At 36.2% G+C, this 21,771-nt stretch overlaps 4 protein-coding genes across 4 annotated transcripts; 2 read left to right on the top strand and 2 right to left on the bottom strand.

Moving 5' to 3' along the window:
• Window positions 1-41: 41 nt before the first annotated feature.
• Window positions 42-4,030, top strand: LOC119766974. The gene is made up of 2 exons (XM_038253789.1): window positions 42-257; window positions 2,662-4,030. Exons 1-2 carry the CDS (start codon window positions 135-137, stop codon window positions 3,994-3,996), a joined length of 1,458 nt encoding a protein of 485 aa, XP_038109717.1. The 5' UTR covers window positions 42-134; the 3' UTR covers window positions 3,997-4,030.
• A 1,821-nt stretch (window positions 4,031-5,851) lies between these two features.
• On the top strand, window positions 5,852-17,028 carry LOC6049728 (F-box/LRR-repeat protein 15). Its single transcript, XM_001866405.2, has 2 exons — window positions 5,852-6,679; window positions 16,724-17,028. Exons 1-2 carry the CDS (start codon window positions 5,970-5,972, stop codon window positions 16,902-16,904), a joined length of 891 nt encoding a protein of 296 aa, XP_001866440.2. The 5' UTR covers window positions 5,852-5,969; the 3' UTR covers window positions 16,905-17,028.
• On the bottom strand, window positions 10,067-12,273 carry LOC119767086. The gene is made up of 2 exons (XM_038254622.1): window positions 10,637-12,273; window positions 10,067-10,573 (listed from the first exon to the last, which is right to left on the bottom strand). The coding sequence occupies exons 1-2, from the start codon at window positions 12,255-12,257 to the stop codon at window positions 10,173-10,175; spliced, it is 2,022 nt and encodes a 673-aa protein (XP_038110550.1). The 5' UTR covers window positions 12,258-12,273; the 3' UTR covers window positions 10,067-10,172.
• On the bottom strand, window positions 16,943-18,298 carry LOC6049723 (nucleolin). The gene is made up of 2 exons (XM_001866404.2): window positions 18,175-18,298; window positions 16,943-17,898 (listed from the first exon to the last, which is right to left on the bottom strand). The coding sequence occupies exon 2, from the start codon at window positions 17,856-17,858 to the stop codon at window positions 17,049-17,051; it is 810 nt and encodes a 269-aa protein (XP_001866439.1). The 5' UTR covers window positions 17,859-17,898; window positions 18,175-18,298; the 3' UTR covers window positions 16,943-17,048.
• Between the last annotated feature and the right edge of the window lie 3,473 nt (window positions 18,299-21,771).

Raw genomic sequence — 21,771 nt, 5'->3', positions numbered from 1 at the left:
GAGGTGGATTCTGCATGAAAAACACCCAAATTGTACCCAGATCCAATTGAACGTGCACCTCTGACAAGCAAATTTGTTTTGATTTTTGGGGCTTGTGGAAGATTAAAGGTTTTGGTGTACTTCCGGACTTTGAAATGGTCACTTCCTGTCGGGTTTGTCAACGGGACGACGAAGCGCGGACCATTGACGTCGCTACCCTGTCGGATGAGAGCGGATTGTCGATTTCGTTGATGTTGAGTTACTGCGCCCAAGTTGAGGTGAGTTTGTTGTGCACGGTGAAGGGAAACTACTAAAATTCAATCTTTTGTTTAGTTTTTTTTGATATTTTTTATCGTTGACTCATGGAAAAATCATGCATTTTTAATTTTAGAAATAAAGAAAGCTTTTTTACAGATCTTTTTTGATTTTTTTTAATAGTAAAGTGAACTGTTTCACTTGAACCCCGGTCGTTTGGCACTTTTTCGTTTGACACATTTTAGATTGTATTCCGTTGGTTATACTAAGTAAAACTAAACAGTGACGAACTGGCTTTTTATACAAAAATCGTACAAACACTACCAAACAAATGATAAAAAAACTAGACATTTATATGACCCATTTGAAATTTTATCAAAAAGATCAGTAAAATTTCACAAAAGCCTAATTCAGAAACAAATAATATGCTTAGTTATTGGCATTGAAAAATCTCTAAAACGGAGCAGTTAATCAAAATTTCTGTAAAGTACTTTTCGATTGCGAATTCGATTCGTGAAGTGGAGAGTGGATTCGTGAACTCGAATTTCCGCAAATTCGAAAGCTCGCTAATTCGAACCCATTCGAATTAAATAGCACTCAACCGTCACATCAGTTGTCAAACTGATGTTGACGTTTCAACACCATTTTCGACAATTTCCGAACACGTGGTTTCAAGCTTTTGACAGCTGTCAGTCGTTCCAACTAGCGATTTTGTAGTTCCATTCGAATAAGCGAATCTGCTCTGTACATCTGGGGCGAATTGGGACAGCTGTTTTAGCCATGTTTTTGTACTATATTATGATATTTTTAATTGATTTCGATTAGAAATTCAAAATGCTTTAAAAGCTGCTGTCCCTATTCAGACTGTTTTCCCGAATCAGTTGACGGTAGTCAAAATAAAATTTGGGTCAGACTTCCATTTCCAAATGTTCTAAAATTTAAAAATTCTAAAACTCAAAAATTTTAAAATTCTAAAACTCAAAAAAAATAATTTTAAATTAAAAAAACAAAAATAATCTGCTTTATTTATTAACACACTTTTTATTCCTCGAAGTCTTGTGTCCTTAATTTTAGAATGCTTAAATTTCAAAATTTAAAAGAAATCTTAAGTCCCGAATTCTTATACTCTTAATTCTTAAATTTTTGGATTTTGATTTTTTAAATTTTGGAATTTTAGTCTTTTTTTTATTTTCCGGGTTTGTTTTTAATTTCACCCTAGATTTCATCATTTCTCGTTTTATTATTATGAGTTTCTCAATTTAAAAATTTGTGTTTTTTTTTTCTGCCGGACAACTGTTGTGATATTTGTCAGACTTTTCCCTCTAGTTAACTTTATTTCTTGCAAAAAGCAAATTCCGTCCCGAGTTCCGTCCTTTTAATATTTAGATTTGATTAAAGAATTAAAAATAAGGCAATTAAAATTTTTCGAAATTATTTTTGCGTTTGTAAATACTTTATACGGCTGCCCATGCATTTCATTGTTTTAACCGGTTTCTTCCTAAGAGCGTGTACCGCTTCAACTAGCGCTCGATAACAGAAGCAGAAAAAACGCAAAAATAACAAAACCAAAGAAAATCGAAAATTCACGTTTTCATAAAATTTTATGTCATATTCATCGGAAATTGAAAAGGAATTGTCCGAAATATTTTTGATTTTAGAAAATATAATGCATCAATGTTTCCCTAGTTTTTTTTCTATAAGCCCAGTTACCAAGCAGCATTGCGTTCTCAGCCCAGTTACCGAACAAGTGCCTTGTATCACGGGTATGAATCTTCAAGCAATTTCAATATGGCGACTTGTAGCAGAAGGAAGTGAGGCATTTTCGCTATTTCTCACTGTTCTGTGTTCTGCGTGCACGTCCGCAAACATCGACCACACACATACTAACACAAAGCGCCACCAAGAGGCAAAAGGTGATTACGAATATTTTTGGCATTTTCGTTAAAAATATGCGGTTTTGCAAAACAAATAACAAAACCAACATTTAAGTGAAGTTCAACTGTCAAACTTGTAATTCGTTGCTGATTTGTTCGAAAATTTGTTAAAAATAATAAGTTTTTTTGCAGCACCCCTTTTGGACGGACATTTCTGTTGTCACCTTCTGGTTCCTTGGATTGGCCATGGATAATTTCACAGTGTAATAAACAGGGCAGCTACCACCACGTGGCGCCACTGTTTCAAATGAGAAAATGATACAGGTTTTTCAGACGAGTTTCAATCCCGTGCTTGTATTTAGACTTTCGTATTTGAACCAGTGACACAAAATGGCTTCTTTGGTCATTGGTAAGGCCCCCAATAATTTTAAGCCAATGCCATTTATCGGCCAATTTCGTAGCGAATTGGTCAAATTTGAGATTTTTTTCTGCAAAAGTCTACAAAATTTAAGCTTGTGTAAATGATTCCCATGTATTTGCTACTCACCTCTAGGTCTCCAACGGAGAGCAAATATGTTCCGAGTGTCTAATGAACCTGGAAACGGCATTCAACTTCCGGAAACAGTGTCGTCAAACTAGCGCCCCGGCTACCCCTCAAGTTGAAACCACGGACCAAAAGCCGTTCCAATGTTGCGTGCCTTGCTGTATCGTGACGGCAACCAGTATGCGCGATTTGGTATTACACTCGACGAAATTGCACCGCGTCGAACGTGCAGCCAACACTGCGCAACAAAAAACCGAACTGGTCAGCACAAGTTGTCCTATCTGTTGCGTCGGATTTGCGTCGGTTGCTGCTATGAAAAACCACTCCGAAACGCTGAACATTCAGTGGACAAAGCTGAAGTGTGACAAATGTAAGATGGTTTGTGAAAACACAGTAAAATATGCCGAACATCGAGTCGAACGGTGCACAGGAGTGCCGGTTGAGGCAGTCGAAGAGGATCACGTAATGGAGTGCGATAATGAGAACACCTGTGACTTGGATGGTAAAATAGAACGTGCCATGGAAGTAGTCAAAACTGGAAAACGATTTATGATCAAATTGACTGAATCAGAGGTTCATATTCTGACTGAAACAAGTTATCCACTACTGGGACAACTTGAAGAGTTGTTGGCGTCTTATGACGAGGCATCTAAAATTTTCTACGTTTGCGGAACTTGCGCTTTTCAAAGCTTGTTGAAGAACTACATTCTCCAACATATTGCTACATCACATGATTGTCATGGCTTTTACCACGCTTTAAAATCGTTCGATCCAACGCAAGAGGAACCCTGGCTGAGCTGCGCATCTTGTCACTTCGTGGCCACAAATCCCATATCTATAATGCAACATCAGAACAAAGACAAACACTCCGGTATCAAAACGGTACCTCCTCAATCAACCAAGCCAGAACCCGCTCCGGAAACGGAGCAATACATCGAGATAGGTGAACTAGTCAAAGTTGAGGCACCGCAAATCGCAGCAAAAGTTAAACCACACACGCCAAGCAGCCATCCCTTCGCAAAACGTGTCGTTCCCAAAGCCCCCGGCAAAATGAAGCCACATCGCCCCAGGCCGGAAAAGAAGCACGAAACGCTGTTGTGCAGGTGTGGTGTGATGTTCACTCAACAAACGCTTCTGTCACGCCACATGGACTACTATTGCCATCGTAGGTTCGAGCCGATATCACCAGCGCAACAAAAGGTTAAGAACGTACTGCAGTGCGACGGTTGTCTGCGAATACTGAGATCGCCATCGGACGTCACGCGTCACCAGCAGAACACCTGTCCGGCGTACCGGAAGCAGCGGTTGGGAGCGCGGTACAGTGCTAGTGCGGCCGATAAGTGAGCTTTTTGGTGGAATAAAGGGTTTTAATTTTGTATTTGGTGCGTTTAATTACTGTTATCCGAAAGCCCAACTTAGAGGAAATTTTAAAGTCCCCTATAAGGCTTTCTAGGCCCAGTGAAAAAAATATAATTTAACTCAAAAATGACGAACTCCTCGTCACAGTGTCCTGATGCAAACAATGATCGAGCTGTAGCTGTCACAGCCCTGCGAAGTATGTTGGCTGACATATCGGGCAGTCAGTCAAATAAACCAGCTAGAAGTCGCTTGACAAAAAAAAAATTGCTAGAAAGAGATAGGAAACCTGATGCAAACAAACGTCCAGCTGTAATGTAAACATACTTTGAATGTGTTGGTAAATTTCTGACTAGAAAGCCTTATAAGGCTTTCTAGTTAGAAATTTACCAACACATTCAAAGCATGTTTACATGACAGCTGGACGTTTGTTTGCATCAGGTTTCCTATCTCTTTCTAGCAATTTTTTTTTGTCAAGCGACTTCTAGCTGGTTTATTTGATTGACTGCCCGATATGTCAGCCAACATACTTCGCAGGGCTGTGACAGCTACAGCTCGATCATAGAGTAATCTACGTACGTATGTGTTGCGTGTACGTACATGAAAATAAAGTGAGGTTAAATTTTGTCAGCCAGCAAAATGAAATGGTGCGCTAGTGTGCGTACGCGAAACGTCATAAAGCTCTATTGTTTGCATCAGGACACTGTGACGAGGAGTTCGTCATTTTTGAGTTAAATTATATTTTTTTCACTGGGCCAGGGATGCAACATTTGAAGATTTTCGAGCACAGGCTCAATGCTCAAACGTATTGTTTTGCCATGTTATTCGATGATTTTTAATTGGGTACTAAAGCCCTATGTAAATTTTTATGTACAACGGTAAAAAACACCATTAAAAACCATTTCTGATCACTTTTTTTCATTTTAATGCAAAAATAAATTTTGACAAGACAACATTTTTTCAATGGATTAACTATGGTTCCCTTGGAACGAGCTGTCAAGTAGGAGCTTTTCTGTCAAGAAGGACCGCGAGGTTAATTTTTCAAAATTGGGTACTAAAGCCCTATGTAAATTTTTATGTGCAACGGTAAAAAACACAATTAAAAACCATTTCTGATCACTTTTTTTCATTTTAATGCAAAAAAAAAAGTTGACAAGAAAACATTTTTTCGATGGATCAACTATGGTCCCCTTGGAACGAGCTGTCAAGAAGGAGCTTTTCTGTCAAGAAGGACCACGAGGTTAATTTTTCAAAATTGATTTAAAAATCCATTTTAAACTCTTTGTGGTCGTACAAAGTGTCATTGTACTCAGAAAAATAAGCTTTATCGCTGTAAACAATTATATCAGCAATCTAAGCTTCATTTTAGAACCCAATTGATTTAAAAATCAATTTTAAACTCTTTGTGGTCGTACGAAGGGTCATTGTACTCAGAATAATAAGCTTTATAGCTGTAAACAATAATATCAGCAATCTAAGCTTCATATTAGGACCCAATTAAATGAATTACTCACGAAAAAGATAACAAGTTTTTGCTTCTCTTGCCAAAAACAGATTTGTAAAATATTATTTTGCCATCAAGTTAAACTCATTTGCGTTTTTGTGATGTGCCCGAAAATCTTCAAAATCTGGCATGCCTGCACTGGACCTAGAAAGCCTTATTCTGAAAATGGAACTTCGTCAGGCTTCTCGCTTCATCTGACGAACTCATTTTGATGCACACGTCGAGTTGTTTGCAAAAAAGTGTTAATTCAGTTTTTCGTGTAGGAGATGGATTCTGCTCGTTCTAATTTTATAACTAGAATGATTTTAGCGTGTACCGAAAATTAAAACTGTCAGAATTTCAAAATCAAAACAAACAAATTACGCGAAGAACGTCGTAATATTTTCCTTCCCGTCGAAAACAAGTGAATCCCGTCGAAAATCCGCGTTCACGTTCCAAAGTCCGCGGTGCCATTCTAATGGCAGACTACGGCACCGATGACACCGCACCGGAACTAACCCTGTTCGACATCGCCTGGGAGGACGTCCTCTTCGCGAAGCTGCTTCCGCTCCTATCGCTGGCGGATCTGTTCAACCTTCGGTGTTGTTCCCGGCTGAGCAAGCAACTGGTGGACGGTGGCCTGCGCTCGCGAAGGATCGTCAATTTGTCCGGCAACAACAGCCGCAGCGTTCACCGGGCGTTCCGGGTGCTTTCGCGCAAGTGTCGCAACGTCCGGACGGTGAACCTGGCGAAATGCAGCTGGCTCAGCGATGGGCTGCTGGCGGAGTTTCTGCGCGCCAACACCAAGATCCGACGCGTTAATCTGAGCGATTGTGTCAACGTTACGCCAGTGGGGCTGCAGCCGATCATCATCGAGTGCAAGCAGCTGCAGGAGCTCAAGTTGGCCCGATGCAGCTGGCTGACGATCGGGGCCATCGAGGCGCTCACGTTGCACCATTCGGCACCGGGGGCGCACGGAATCGTCGAGTTGGACATTTCGCACTGCGTTGGGTTGAACGAGCGGTGTATTTCGATTTTTTTGCTGAATATGCGCCAGCTGAGGACGTTGGCCGTGGCGTACATTCCGGCCGTGACGGACAATCTGCTGTACTCGATCGCGAAGAACGCTAAGGCGATGAGGCACTTGAACATTATTGGATGCCAGCTGACCACGGATCGGGGCGTTGGGTGGGTATTGGTAGTAAAAATATGGGTTTTTGGAAAAGTTGTTTCAAATTTAATGAAGATCCTACATACGAGAATGGGTAGGGATCGGTCAAATATTGTCCCCTATGCAGGTTAAAAAATTGAGAAAGTTGCTTTTCTCCATAATTTTTTTCCATGCAAACTTCAATGAGTTACAGGTTCTCGTAGTCAAAATGCGTTCAAATGTGGCACCGAGGGGTAGACGGTATTGTTTTGATACACAGAAATTCAGACATTCAAAAATACAAATCCTTGAGTCTTGAGTCAAGGGTATTCAAAAACATAAAAAAAATCGACAAATAAAAATTTGGTACAATATAAGGATCTTTTTTTCAGTACCAACTCAATTTTTACAAAACAAGACTTCATAGAGAATATTTACGAAAAATGGATGAAGCAGATTGGCACTACTTCTAAAATAATTTTCTTGATTTTACATTGCTAAACCTTGAATTCAAACTAGTTAAACTTCTTTCACAACTGAATAAGAATAAGAAAAATTGATGTTAAGAGTTTCTTTTCGGAAGCATCCTGTAGAATTTCGGGGTGATAACTTCCAACAATACATTTCTAGCAGAAACATTCCAAAATTCAAAAATGAAAGAAGAATAAAAAAATTATAAATTTAAAAGTTCGCAAATTCAAAAAAAAACACAAATATTTAAAAATTCTGAAATTAAAAAATACAGAAATGCAAAAAATAAAGAAAACTATAAAATTTTAATTCTAGTTTTCTAATAACTTAAGATTAAAATATTTGCAAATTCAAAATCAAGGATTTAAAAATAAAAAATAAATAATTTAAATTTTCAAGAGTTTATCCAAAGTTACAAACAGAAAGAAACAATTCAAAATTAAAAAAAAATTAAAGTTAAAACATAAACCATAAAACATTAAAACAATAATCTTTAAGTCAACAAATAAAAAGGACGGATTCTATCTTCTTCTTTTTGCTCAGAATTAATGAAGATAGAGGTCGAAAGCCATATCAATAATTATTTCTAAAGTTTTTTTTAAAGGTCCTCTAAGCCATTGTGTTTCATATGTTTATAGCACCTATTATAATCTAATCTAATCAAATAGATATGTTTGTAACTATAAATTTATTTTTCTGGCAAAAATAGAAAAATTCAAAGATCAAGAGATCCAGAAATCCAAAACAAGTTACTTTTTAAAGGTCAAAATAGCAAATTTACTTTTATTTATTACTGTCTTGATTCAGGGCGTAGAAAAGGTCCGGGGCAGGGTTGTTAAAATATCAAAATATCAGCTCTCAGCAACTACAATTATCCCGCATGAATAATCATGCCTCAAATACAACTGCTCTTCTCTCCTCATTGAAACTCTCAGCGCCGAACATAGCCGAACACGTTTTCGTGTTTACCCACTCGCGATTGACATTTTCCTTTTCTCTCTCATTCCCGCTTCCACGATCATGCTACCGCAACAGCGTTTAAAGCTGAGTGGTCGGTTTTTAGAGAGATTGAGAGACTCAGCGGTGAGAGCGCATAGTCGAGGAAAAGGGGTAGAGTGATAGAGAGTCGCTGGAAATCATGAGACACAAGAAGAGATCTCAGAAGCTATAGTGACGGCCGCTATACTCTCGGATGTTTTTGATGCAGAGACAATCAATTGATAGCTTTTCTATCACTCATTTGCAACACTGATCCGGGGTATTTTTTTTAAAACAGTTAAAAAGGCAAAAAATAAAAACATCTTTAAAAAACACTTCATTTTAAAAATTCTGAAATTTCAAAATTAAAAAAAATTAACAAACAATTAATAATAATAATAATAATCGAATACGAACCATATTAAAACGTCAAATAGCCCTCATTTTGAGGTTATAAAATTTTAGAATTTTCGTTTTTTTTTATATTTCCTTTATTTTAAATTTTTAGCACATAAATCATTGAACAAATTTATCAAAAATCCTTAACAAACTCTAAAAAAAGACGATTTTTTTCTTTGTTTTGAGTTTTAAAATTTTAAGATTTTTGAAGTTGTAAATACAAAAAATATATATATTTTTAGCTCTCTTCTTCGTTTTTTCAACCGTTGAATATTTAAAGTCTTGGTTTTTATAATTTTGAAGTTTTGGACTTTTTAATACTAGAACTTTGGGAATTAAATAATGGCATCATTAGTGCGCTGACCACGAGGACGCGCTGTCTTGTTTTCGCATGCTTATTTTCATTTCTTTTGTGTCGCTGTTTGTGTGCTTGGGTGAGTGGTTATTATATATAGGTGAAGGGATTTTATTAAATGATCATTATATTGCATTATTATATTTAATTGATTATATAACCACACTATATTTTACACTTAACACATTATACAAAACACATATGAAACTGTAAACAGGAGCGTTTGGTACGGTATGTCCACGCATCCTTCCTCCCCTGTAGATTCTGTGAAATGTGCTCCGTTCACAGAATCTGTCTCTGCGGTTAATGCAACGCAGTAGGCCTGGCCGCTTTAATTTATGCAATACATCTTCGGGGTTACTCAAGTGTACTGCAAAAATTAATATTTACAAGAAAGAACTTGGGGCGTAATCTAACCCCAAGTTCTTCCAGGATGCTTTCTTCGGACTGGCTGCGCTTGTGTTCGATTAGATTAGATTAGATTAATACTAGAACTTTGGATTCTAGCATGTTCAAATTGTTGAATTTAAGATTTTTGTTTTTTTTTTTAATTCAACAATTTAAACATGCTAAAATCCAAAGTTACCAAAATTTCAAAATTTAAAAATCACAAAATTTAAAATTTAATTAAAAATCAAGTCTTTACATATTCAACGGTTTAAAAAATGAAGATATTAAAGTTCAATAAAAAGAAATGAGCTAAAAATATATACTTATTTGTATTAACAAATTAAAAAATCTGAAGTTTTTAAAACTCAAAACAAAGAAAAAAATTATTCTTTTTTTGTGAGTTTGTTAAGGTTTTTTTTATAAATTTGTTTAATGATTTATGTCTGTATGTCTGTGCTCAATAATTAAAAATTAAGAAAATATTTAAAAAAAAACGATAATACTAAAAATGTATGATCTAAAATTGAGGGCTATTTAAAATTTAAAGATGGTTTGTATTCTTTTTTTTTAAGTCCTCGCCAAAATTTCAAATCAAACTTCCCAAATTTTCAAAAGTTAATAAATTTTAAATTCAAAAACACTTTAAAAAATCAAATCTTTTAAAATTTTTAGTTCAAAAACTCATGAATTAAAGAAAAAGCAGAAATTCAAAAAACTATCGTCAGGGATGACATTGGCCAATATTGGGTCTAGAGGTGAGAACTGGTTGTAACAATTTCTGCATTTTTGTACAACCCAATGTTGTTAGAGAGCGAAATAACTAGGCGACTGGTTTCTAAGAAGTTAAAGTACAGAATGGTTTATTCAACTAGGTTTACAAATTAGGTTAACTATGATCGTTTCCAAACTCAAGGCTTGCTGTACTCCAACACTCCTCCTCAAGCTGCGTTGGTTTGGAACTCTGCAACTCCTTTAACACCTTCACAAGCTAGCTCTTCAACAGCAGTGCCAATCAGCTCCGGCCGTCTCCCACGTTCGACATTAGCTTCATCCGCTACAGCAACTTCTGGCAGGCCTCCGAAGGCGCCACGTATTCGGCTTGGTCCTGATGATCGTCGTCCTGGTCCTCCGAGCTCCAATTCTTTCGTAGCATTCGGATACCGCAGCGTCCGCTCAGTTTCGGTCTTGCCCGTCTCAATCAGGTTGCTTCCCTTGCGTCCCAGAGTGGACGCACTGTTCGCGATGTTAACCGCAACGTACAGCAAAGCACTAACGAGACTCTGGTAGTCGTCCTTCCGGGGCAGCGATTCCTCCTCCTTTTGCTGGCGTTTCGGGCAACCTGGAACAATCGGAATACGCGAGAGCTTGGCATCTTCTTGACCAATCCTCACAGTAATCGTACGGATGTACGCGTTTTGGTCCAGCCAGAACCGTCCGTTCTGCGAACCATCGAACGATCTATTGTCGGCTTTCTTCCTCACGAACAAACAGGGGTCCGCTTCTGACGGCTGGTACTCCAAGTTTCGCAGCACGACAGAAATCTGCTGGTTCCAGACGCGTCCCGCCTGCTCCAGCCCGTAACAGCTTTTCTCAAGAAAGTAGACATCGCCCGGTAGCATCGCGCCGGTCTCAAATCTGACCGAGTTCTCGTGAAGGAACTGGATCTCCTCCTTAAAAGCACGCAACCACTTCTCGCGATCCGAGCACTCCATCACATCAGCTAACGTACTGGGCTCCCATTGCTCCTGGATAGGGTCAACCAGGTCCCGACATCGCCGGACACCTTGAGTTGTACGACAAACACTCCGCCCATCTTGCAACTCCTCCTGTCTGCCTGCAGTCCGGATCTCGACGTCTTCGGGCGACAACGCGTCATCAACGTCGTCCGTATCATTCCATCCGTCGCCGGAAACCTCCACCTCGAAATCGCTGGAGTCTGCCTCGATCGGGTCATCAGAATTCTCCTCGCCATCGTTGACCGCTCCGGCAGGATCCTCACCCCCATCGTGTTCGTCATCGGGCACTAGAACAACGGGCACGTCATCAGCCACACATTCTTTCGGGAAGACTTCAGAAAATGGATAAAGAACGATACTTCCCTGCGAAGGTTCGGTTTCCCGAACCTCCTGATGTGTCATAAAATGACAATGTCGGCTGATGGTCCACTCGTGCGTCTCCGGATCGATGGAACGAGCCGAGCGACTCTTGCGCTCCGAGACTCCATTCCGCCACAGCGCTTCACGAACCGGCCGCATCTGGTAGAGCCCGCCGGCCATCGCCGCGGATCCAATCACCTTGTTGTTCTTGAGAATCCGGCATCCGCTCGCATCGAAATCGACCTTGGCCCCGCAGGCAGTCAGCTTCTTCACAGAGATGATGCTGGTCTCAAACTTGGGCACGTACATCACATCGGACAGGACAACGTCGTTTCGTTTGCCCTCCGGAGACTCCCAGATCAACTTACATGAGCCAACACCCTCCGAGATCGTCTTCTTGCCGTCCGCAAGGTAAACGTCCTGCTTCACGCTCCGATCCATTGACACGAAACAATCTGGATTGAAGCACATGTGGGACGTAGCTCCCGAGTCGATAATCCACACGTCACGGCCGCTTTTCTGATCCAGCGTCAAGAACGAAAAATTCTCCTTGGCGTCCTCGTGAGCCGTCTTCGCTTGGGGCAGGTCCGGCTCGGCCTCCAACTGACTCGACTCACCGTTTTTCGCTCGACAAAACTTCTCCTTGTGGCCCGGCTTCTTGCAGAAGTAGCAGATTAACACCTTCTTGCGCTTCTGGTGGTCAACCTTGAGGACAGATTCGCCGGCTCCGCGAGTTCCACTTTTGGCCACCTCGTCCACCAGTTTCATCTTGACCAGCTCCAGAGTCAATTCCTCGTCGGACCTCGCCTCCAAAGCCGTCGTCAGGGTGTTAAACGAGCTTGGCAGACTCCGCAGGATCATTGCCACGCACAGGTCCTCGTCCAGTTCTTGACCAGCCATCGCCAGCCTCTCAAAAATTTCTTCCATCTGCTGGACATGCTGCTGGATGTTCTCTCCTTCCGAGTACTGCATCCCGCACAATCGCTTCAGCAGAGCCACCTTAGACGTCAGGGTGACCGTCTCAAAGTGGTCCTTCAGGGCGTTCCAGCAGAGCTTGGCCGTCGTCGCATTCTTGATGACAGGCAACTGGGAGTCCTCCATCAGCAGCCCGATCGTGGCCCGCGCCCTCTGGTCACCGTTGTCCCAAGCTTCAATTTCCGCCGCGTTGAGCACGACTTCGTCCGCGCCAGCGGCACCATCAGCTCCGGAACCGACAGCCGCTCGCCGTGGAACCGGCTTCGTTCCGACTACGTACCGCCACAGGTCGTCCCGGATGAGCAGGAACTCCACCTTGCGCTTCCAGCTGCAGTAGTTCGAACCGTTCAACTTCACGACTCCAATCCGGTCCATCTTCAGTGGGGTCTTCAAATTTTCTTCGTGAAAAAAAAAACTTCTTGATGTTTGTTTCGTCGCCTGGTTACAGGTGCAGGCCCATAACCTGTTAGAGAGCGAAATAACTAGGCGACTGGTTTCTAAGAAGTTAAAGTACAGAATGGTTTATTCAACTAGGTTTACAAATTAGGTTAACTATGATCGTTTCCAAACTCAAGGCTTGCTGTACTCCAACAAATGTCACCCCCAAATTTCAGAATAAAAAAAAATCTTAAAAGGGGACGATAGCTTATCCATTGCCCATCTCTCAAAATTCAAAAACTGAAAAATTCAATAATTCCAATATTCAAAAATTCAAAATTAACAAAATTAAAATCAGGTCTTCGAATTTTATTAAGAAAATTTAAATTAAATTTAGAAATTCCAAAATCCCAAAACTGTTTTCCCATAAAAAAAACAATCTTTTATTTATTGTCCCGTTTTTCCCTCGCCGAAATTTTACTCCGGGATAATTGAACCGCGGTTTTTTTTTAAGATTTGGCTCTATAACCTAAAATATGACTCTAAATATGGTGGCTAAAATGGCGGCATTCAAGAATCAAATAATTTAATGAATTGAGAATTCAAGACTTTCTAAGCTATTGAATATTTCTAGAGTTTGTTTTAAAGGTTTCTAAGCACCAAGGTTGTTAACGATAAAATTATCGAGGCTCGATAACGATTGTTTTATTGTTACCGTCGGGGCGATAACGATTCTATCGGCGATAAGATTATGGACGATAACTCATTTTTAAATCTTTCTCAAATCGATTAATTCAACCATATCATGTTTAATTTTCAACGCTTTCACTAAGAATATATTTTTTGAAAATCTAGTATGTTTCAAAGTAAAATATGTACTCAACATTGTTCACAAAATACAGTATTTTTACGAAAGTACTCAAATTTGCATAATTTTCAATATGGGTATCAATCGAAGCAAAATTTTGTATGTTTTATTCGCTTAATTTAAGCTACAAAATATCGTATTTTTCTAAAATACTCAAATTTACCAAATTTGCATACTTTGAATATTTTAGTACTTTTGAAAAAAATACGGTGTTTTGTGATTTTTTTGTAAAAAAAAATACGGTTATTTGTGAAATTTTTAGGTAATTTGTGAAATTATAAAAAAAAAACTCCAGACGATAACGATAACCATTATCGTTATCGTCAGATGATAATAAAAAAAATATAAAAATTTAAATAACAAGCCATAGCCTTCACATTTAAATGAAAAAAGTGTTTTAAAATGCATTTTACACTAGTTCAGTTGTTTTGCAATCATTAGTTTTCAAAAAATCTAAGATCTGACAAAAACAAAAATTGTATCGAAAAAAAAGATTTTGCATCGAAAATTTTCAAAAAATCTTTAGATTTTTTAATAAGCCCAAACATGCCAAAAATGATTTTAAACGCAGAAGAATGTATTTTAATTTGATTTCAGCTGGTTGCACCTGAATTTTCATTGAAATTTCGAAGTTTATTGTAAAAATATTTTTTTTGCACCCTGATTTTTCGGGCCAATTATGAAGGGGGGGGGAGGGTGACAAAAACTTTTAAAAATATTTGTACCAGCCTTAGAAAAATAGTTACGTTAAAAATTCTTGGTTTTAATTCCGGGGTGACTTTGATAGTCATAGTTTTTCTTGTTAAAATCATATTTAAGATGTTCAAACTTTATTTGTACGTTAAATGTACCATCACTAAAGTAGCTGATATAGTTTGTAAGAAAAAAAAATCAATGTTTATGTTAAGTTAACTAAGTTTATAAGCTTTTCAACAAAATACAAATAAATTTTAGGTAAAATTGTTAAAAAGTCGGAATTTTGCCTGAAATTTGTTAAAAATAGTTTTGTTTATAAAATTATCGATATATATTGCATTTTAAACTGAATTCGAAGCACGAATCACAAGTTTTCACATTTTACATGAAATTTGTTCAACTGAATTTGCCTATAAATTTGGAGATTTTTTTTTTAATTGTGTTTTAAAAACACATATTATTTATTATTTACAAACTTATTTAACCTTTTCCTAGTGGAAAATTGTCCAAAGAATTCGAAAATGCATTCCGTTTACCGATTAAAAATCATGTTCATTGAGAAAATCATGATACTTTGAGAATTAAAAAAAAATGACTTTCATTTACATTTTCTTAACTATAGTTAACTAACTTTATAAACTTTTCAAAAATTTATGAAAAGTTCTTCATGAGGTACTTTGAACACTTCTCTACCACGGTCAGTATGTTTCTGAACCATTCCTTACGTATTTTAATTGTACTCTTCATTTTGCGGAAAAATCGCAAACCTATCAAAGTCACCCCGGCTATCAAAGTCATCCCGTTTTACGGTACCTGTCGCGGTAGCCAATTTGCTCTCAGTTCTTCGGGATTTCACTTTGCTACCCGCTATTCTGTTGGTTTGCTACTGCGGCAAATGGAATGATGCACGGAAAACTGAATAATGCACGGAAAAAATTAAATTGTTATTTTATGCATAAAAAGATAAAAAAAATAAAAAAAATTACAAAAATAAAAAAAAAATTAAAAAAAATACAAATTTAAATAAAATTAACAAAATAAAAAAATATACAAAAAATTAAAAAAAATAAAGTAAAAAAAAATTAAATGATTTGAAAATTTTTTAAAATAAAATAAAAAAAAATAAAAAGATTTTAAAAATTTAAAGTATTTAAAAAATAAGACAAAAAATAAAAAAAAAATAAAAAAGTTTAAAAACATTTTGAAAGAAATTTAAAAAGGTCAAAATTAAAAAAAATCATTTTTTTAAATCCAAGAAAAAAATAAAAAAATTAAATTTAAAAAATAAAAAAATAAGGAAATTCAAAACAATTAAAAATTAAAAAAAAATCAAAGAAATAGAGTTATCTAAGCTCGAACTCACGCACACTAGCTCCCAATTTGTTTTGCTGGCGGGTACAAAATTTAACCTCAATCTTTTCATGTATGTACACGCAATACATGCGCACGTAGATAACTCTATAGAAAAATATTTAAAAAATTTGAAATTAAAAAAACTAAAAAGATTGAAAAAAAATAAAAAAAAAATAAACAGAAATTGAAAAAATAAAAATAATAAACAAAAATTTGCTATTTCAATTTAAAAAAAAAAAAAACAACAAATATTAAGCTGCAATTCAATGCATTTTTGATTTTTTTATTTAAAAAAAATAAGCTATTTTTGAATTTTTGTATTTTCGAATTTTGGACTTTTTAACTTGGTAAATTTTCGTTTTTTTATATTTGAATTTTTAAATTTTTAAATTTTTGCAATTTTAGAATTGTTCAATTTTTGAATTCTTGAATTTTTGAATTATACACAAGAGCAGACATACAAAAATCTCCGAAACACGTATTCAAAACTTTGAGTACCCGACAGGTACCGACACATATTTTTCTTCTACAGATGAACTCGAGATCAAATCCAGAGCAACATTTGAAAGGGGCGGTACGACATTGCTCTTACGGCCTTTCGTCCCATTTAAACGCGTGTAATGAAAGGCCGTAAGAGCAATGTCGTACCGCCCCTTTCAAATGTTGCTCTGGAAATTGGATACCTGCTTTGCTACACGCGGTGGGAGACTCGGGGGCAAACTCGAGAGCAAATTTGGTGGGAATCAAATCGGGTAGCAAATTGTTTAACTTTCGACATTTTCGAAAAATGAAATTCTTTGAAATTTTCACTAGGATTAAAAAGTTTAATAAACTTTTAGCATTTCTAGGCATGAATCAACACATAATTATTGATTTTGAAGGTAATCGAGAGAAAAAAACTGATAAAAACCCATATTTGCCCCCCGCGGTGGGCTTGATTCGGTGGCAAATTTGCTATTCTAGCGGTGGGGGATGACGGCGTTTTTTCAAGGTGGCAAATTTGATCTCGGTATTCATGAGCCGGGTGCAAATTTGATTTGCACCCCAGCGCTGGAGATGCCCTAAGCTGTCTAGATAACGCTCTACATATCTTTAAAAATTTTGAACTTTACTCCATTTCCAGCGCCCTCTCGCTCTACTGCACCGGTCTCGAGTCGCTGATGGTGCGCGACTGCCCCGGCATCACCGAGCGCAGCCTATCGCTACTCCGCGGCCGCGTCTTCATCGACCGCCCGCGCAACTTCCAACAGCAGATGAACGTCGCCCCAAACGTGGCCCTTCCGCGACTCTACCTGCAGGTTTAGGATTTAGGGTCTTTCGCGGTGCCAGGAAGAGAAGATGATTTTTGTTTGTTATTTTTACGCATATATTTATTGTAGTTGGATAGATGTTCTTAGCTCTGTAATATAATATACGATTATACAACAAGATTTTGCTTAAGACTTAATTTAGGTAGCTTTCACAAACGCGCCCGGTTTGGGTTTGTTCTTCTTTTTGTTGGGGTTCGACTGCTGCGGCGTTTTGGGCTTGCCGCCCTTCTGCTTGGGTCCGGCCGTCTTCAAGCTGACGATCTTGCCACCGGCCTTGGCCTTCTTCGCCTTTGGCCCTGCCTGCTTTTCCTCATTTTTCCTCTTTTTCGCGTCGGACTTTTTCGATTTGGCAGCCTGAACGATAATGTTCTTGCCGTTCCAGTCCTGTCCGTCCATGGCCAGCGCCTTCTCGACCGATGCGGCCTCGTTGAACCTGATGAAGGCGTAACCTTTCCTCGCGAGGTTCCGGATCGAATGAATTTCGCCCGCTTTGGCGAAGTATTCCGTCAGAACGTCGTTCTTGACGTTGAAAATGTGGCTTACAAATACGGTGTTGTGGAGTCCCTCGTCGTCGTCGTCACCACCCTTGGCTGCTGCAGGTTCCTTTTTGACTTCCGCCTTGCGCTTCACCGCCTTTTTGGGTGCTTCCGCTGGCATCTCCTCGTCAGCTTCCTCCTCCTCCTCCTCGGAATCGTCCTCTTCCATCTCGTCGTCTTCTTCATCATCATCCTCGTCCTCCTCCTCATCGTCATCGTCACTGTCTTCCGGTTCAGGCTTCACCTTGAGCAGCTTGCCGGCCTTGGGCGCGGTGAAGGATGGCTCCTCCTCGGACTCGTCCTCCTCCTCCTCGACGGCCTTAGGCTCCGGACGTTCCTTCTTGACTGGTTTTTGCTTCTGCTGGGCGGGTTTTGCCGCCGCCGGCTTCTTTCCCTTGCTCTTGACGGCCATTTTCTTTGTGGGTTGATGCGGTGCCAATTTGATGGGGGTTCTAAAAAAAGCGGAAATTGTTACTGAATTTAATTGTTACGGAGTTTAGTTAGGTAAATTTAAGAGGAAATTCTTAATCAAACTGTCCCAAGTTTGGGCCTTGACGGTAGTTTGGCGGCTTTAATCCGGTTATCATTTTAGCGAAAATAATCAATTTCAAGGCAATTTTCCAAGGTTAATGCATCAAAATATAGTTTATTATTAGTTTAAACTCCTTAAAATCCATTTAAAACATGCAAATTTTACAAATTTTAAACAAAATGCGTCTCAAACTTACCAGCACGTGTTTTATCGACCGTAAACGCACGAACTTGAAACGATTTTGACAGTTGTGTGGAAGCTGCTCAAAAACACGCGGTTTTGTTTTCTGTTTACCTACCGCAGAAACTCTACACACCGGCAGGGCTGCCAGAAACTATGAATTGTGTATAGGTTACACGCTCGTTTTAGCTTACTATTTACCCATTATTCGACACTCTTAAGCCAAATATGCAGATCGGAAGGAACGCGGTCAAGAAATGTTGCCTCCCCCCCCAAGAAATTTAGTTTTTTTAATGGATCCTATAAACATATGAAACACAATAGCTTATTGGTCCTTTAAAAAAAATCTGGAAATGTTGAAAGTTCGGTATGAGCGCGTTTGACGGTGATGGAAAGGTTTAAAATATTCGAAAAGTTAAAATTTAATAGATTAAAAAAGTTTATTCAAAAACTTTTAGCAACAATGATTAATTATCAACAAAAATTTTAAATCAATCATTTAAAATTTTCTAAACAAAAAAAACTGCAAATTAGAAATTCTTAAATTTTTAAACTAGAAATACTAAATTTTTACAATTATAAAATAAAAACGTTACTTAATCCACCTTAAGGTGGTTGGTGCCTTCCTCACATTCATGTTGTATTTTAGGTTGTATTTATAAATTAATTTAAGAGTTTATTTTTATTTTTTTTTTCATTTCTTTTTTTTTAATAATTTTTGATTTTACCTAAACAGCTATTTTCATTTTTTTACCAACTCTCCAAAATAAAGGAGAAAAGGGGGGATGTGATTGAATTTAAAAATGCTGATATGCCAACATTATGTGCACGATGGAATTGCATGCTGTCCCCCTAGTTTTAGTTAACAGTGTCTCATGAGTTGTATATTTCAGTAAAAAGTTCGTGTAAATCTTTGTCGAGACAAAATGATGAATTCAGCAACATAATTTCTTAAATTCATAAATTCTTAAATTCTTAAATTCTTAAATTCATAAATTCTTAAATTCTTAAATTCTTAAATTCTCAAATTCTAAAATTCTAAAATTCTAAAATTCTTAAATTCTTAAATTCTTAAATTCTTAAATTCTTAAATTCTTAAATTCTTAAATTCTTAAATTCTTAAATTCTTAAATTCTTAAAATTCTTAAATTCTTAAATTCTTAAATTCTTAAATTCTTAAATTCTTAAATTCTTAAATTCTTAAATTCTTAAATTCTTAAATTCTTAAATTCTTAAATTCTTAAATTCTTAAATTCTTAAATTCTTAAATTCTTAAATTCTTAAATTCTTAAATTCTTAAATTCTTAAATTCTTAAATTCTTAAATTCTTAAATTCTTAAATTCTTAAATTCTTAAATTCTTAAATTCTTAAATTCTTAAATTCTTAAATTCTTAAATTCTTAAATTCTTAAATTCTTAAATTCTTAAATTCTTAAATTCTTAAATTCTTAAATTCTTAAATTCTTAAATTCTTAAATTCTTAAATTCTTAAATTCTTAAATTCTTCTTCTTAAATTCTTAAATTCTTAAATTCTTAAATTCTTAAATTCTTAAATTCTTAAATTCTTAAATTCTTAAATTCTTAAATTCTTAAATTCTTAAATTCTTAAATTCTTAAATTCTTAAATTCTTAAATTCTTAAATTCTTAAATTCTTAAATTCTTAAATTCTTAAATTCTTAAATTCTTAAATTCTTAAATTCTTAAATTCTTAAATTCTTAAATTCTTAAATTCTTAAATTCTTAAATTCTTAAATTCTTAAATTCTTAAATTCTTAAATTCTTAAATTCTTAAATTCTTAAATTCTTAAATTCTTAAATTCTTAAATTCTTAAATTCTTAAATTCTTAAATTCTTAAATTCTTAAATTCTTAAATTCTTAAATTCTTAATTTTGATTCTAGAATCTTAATATTTTAGAATTTTGAAAGAAATAGAGTTTTTGAATGTTAGAATTTGGAGGTATTCGTAAAATTGTATTTCCGATTATTTATATTTAATTTTTTTAAACTTTTTCGAATTGTAATTTCTGATTATTTCAGGTTTCAAATTAAAAAAAAATGAGCTTTTGAAGTTATAAATACTTTTATATTAAAATTATTATTCAATTCTGCATATTATTTATTTTGATTTTTCAAGTTTCAGTTATTAAAAATTGTTGAATTTTTTTTTGTCATTTTAAATTTTTGAAATGTTTGTTTTTTAATTATTTGTATAGTTGAATTCAAAATTTCAGATTTTTGTTGTCAAGTTTATTTTCTCTCTAATTCACTCAATTTCGGTCTTGCCAGCTATAAAGACAACTTCTTTTTTTACTCCATTTCGACCAAAAACCTAAATCTGTTCTTTTAATTTCAAGATTCTGCATTTTGAGATCTTGTTCTGCTTCCATCTTGAGCAGCTTGTTCTGCTTCACCTGGAGTCGCTTACGAAAAGGTCATATAAGCTATTGTCACAGACAAACAGACGTGACTCTCCATACAAATTATTATTGAAATCCATCGTCCTTCATCAAACCGCCAAATCACGGCGACGCCAGCGCTGCCTGTTGAGCTGATGCCGAAGCGCAGCCCAAACATACCAATACAAACCCATTACTGTTATGTGTCATGTCAGAGTATACGTGAGACAAGCCTTAACGATTGTAAACATTAGGTCTATTCCCGTACTTGCAGAATTGCAGAATTTCTGCAGCTTCTGCAGAATTCTGCAGCCAGCATAAGTCACTTTTTTGCAGCACGTTCCCGTACTTTACAGCTCGCTCTCTTCATCTCTCTCTTTTGCAGAAGTTCTGCAAGGAGAGAAGCGGCAAAAATTTTGCCTGGGTAGCGCGTTCCAGTACTTTTTTGCAACATTGTACACAGTTGAGTGGATTCACTCAAACTGGGTATTTTTTTTAATTATTTCAAAATATCTTTAAAAAATGGTTGACAAAAAAAGTAATTGAAATACGTTTACCTCTAGAACAGGGACATTATTGTTTTATGCAGCACAACATTTTATATCAAGGATGTATTATTTATTAAGTAACTAGAAATTAATTATGCTTAGGTAGAAATCATATATTAGAAACAACTTAAAAGTTTTACATTAGGTAAACAATTTTACAAATGAGAGTGGCAGGTACGTTTAATAAATATGATTAAAAAAGCCAAACAAAGGTTTTATATAGAAGCAACCATAAATACATGTTTAATAGCAGAATGTTTGAAAGATTATTCAGGCTAACATAAATAAATTATGACTGGATGTCACGTGAAGAACAACGGTGACGCAGTAAAATTTACAAATAAAAAAAATGATCAAAAGCTAAAAAAAATGATACACAGAAATTAAGCTATTTGGAAATTAAAAAATCCATGATAAAAAAAATTAAAAAAAAACTAATATTTCCACATCAAAAAACTTTTTAAAAAACATTAAATCAGATATTTGAGAAATTTAAAAATGCAAATAATTATATCAGAAAAATAAAAAACAATAAATCACAAATTCAAAGCTTAAAAATCAAATAATTTAAAACTAAATGCATCAAAATGATTAAAGTTCAAAAAAAAATCTTTATTTGAAAAAATCAAAATAAAAAAAGAGGTTAAAAAAATTAGAAATAAAATA

The sequence above is a fragment of the Culex quinquefasciatus genome, chromosome 2 (assembly GCF_015732765.1).
Source record: "Culex quinquefasciatus strain JHB chromosome 2, VPISU_Cqui_1.0_pri_paternal, whole genome shotgun sequence".
NCBI lineage: Eukaryota > Metazoa > Arthropoda > Insecta > Diptera > Culicidae > Culex > Culex quinquefasciatus.
This window is presented reverse-complemented; position numbering and strand designations above follow the sequence as displayed.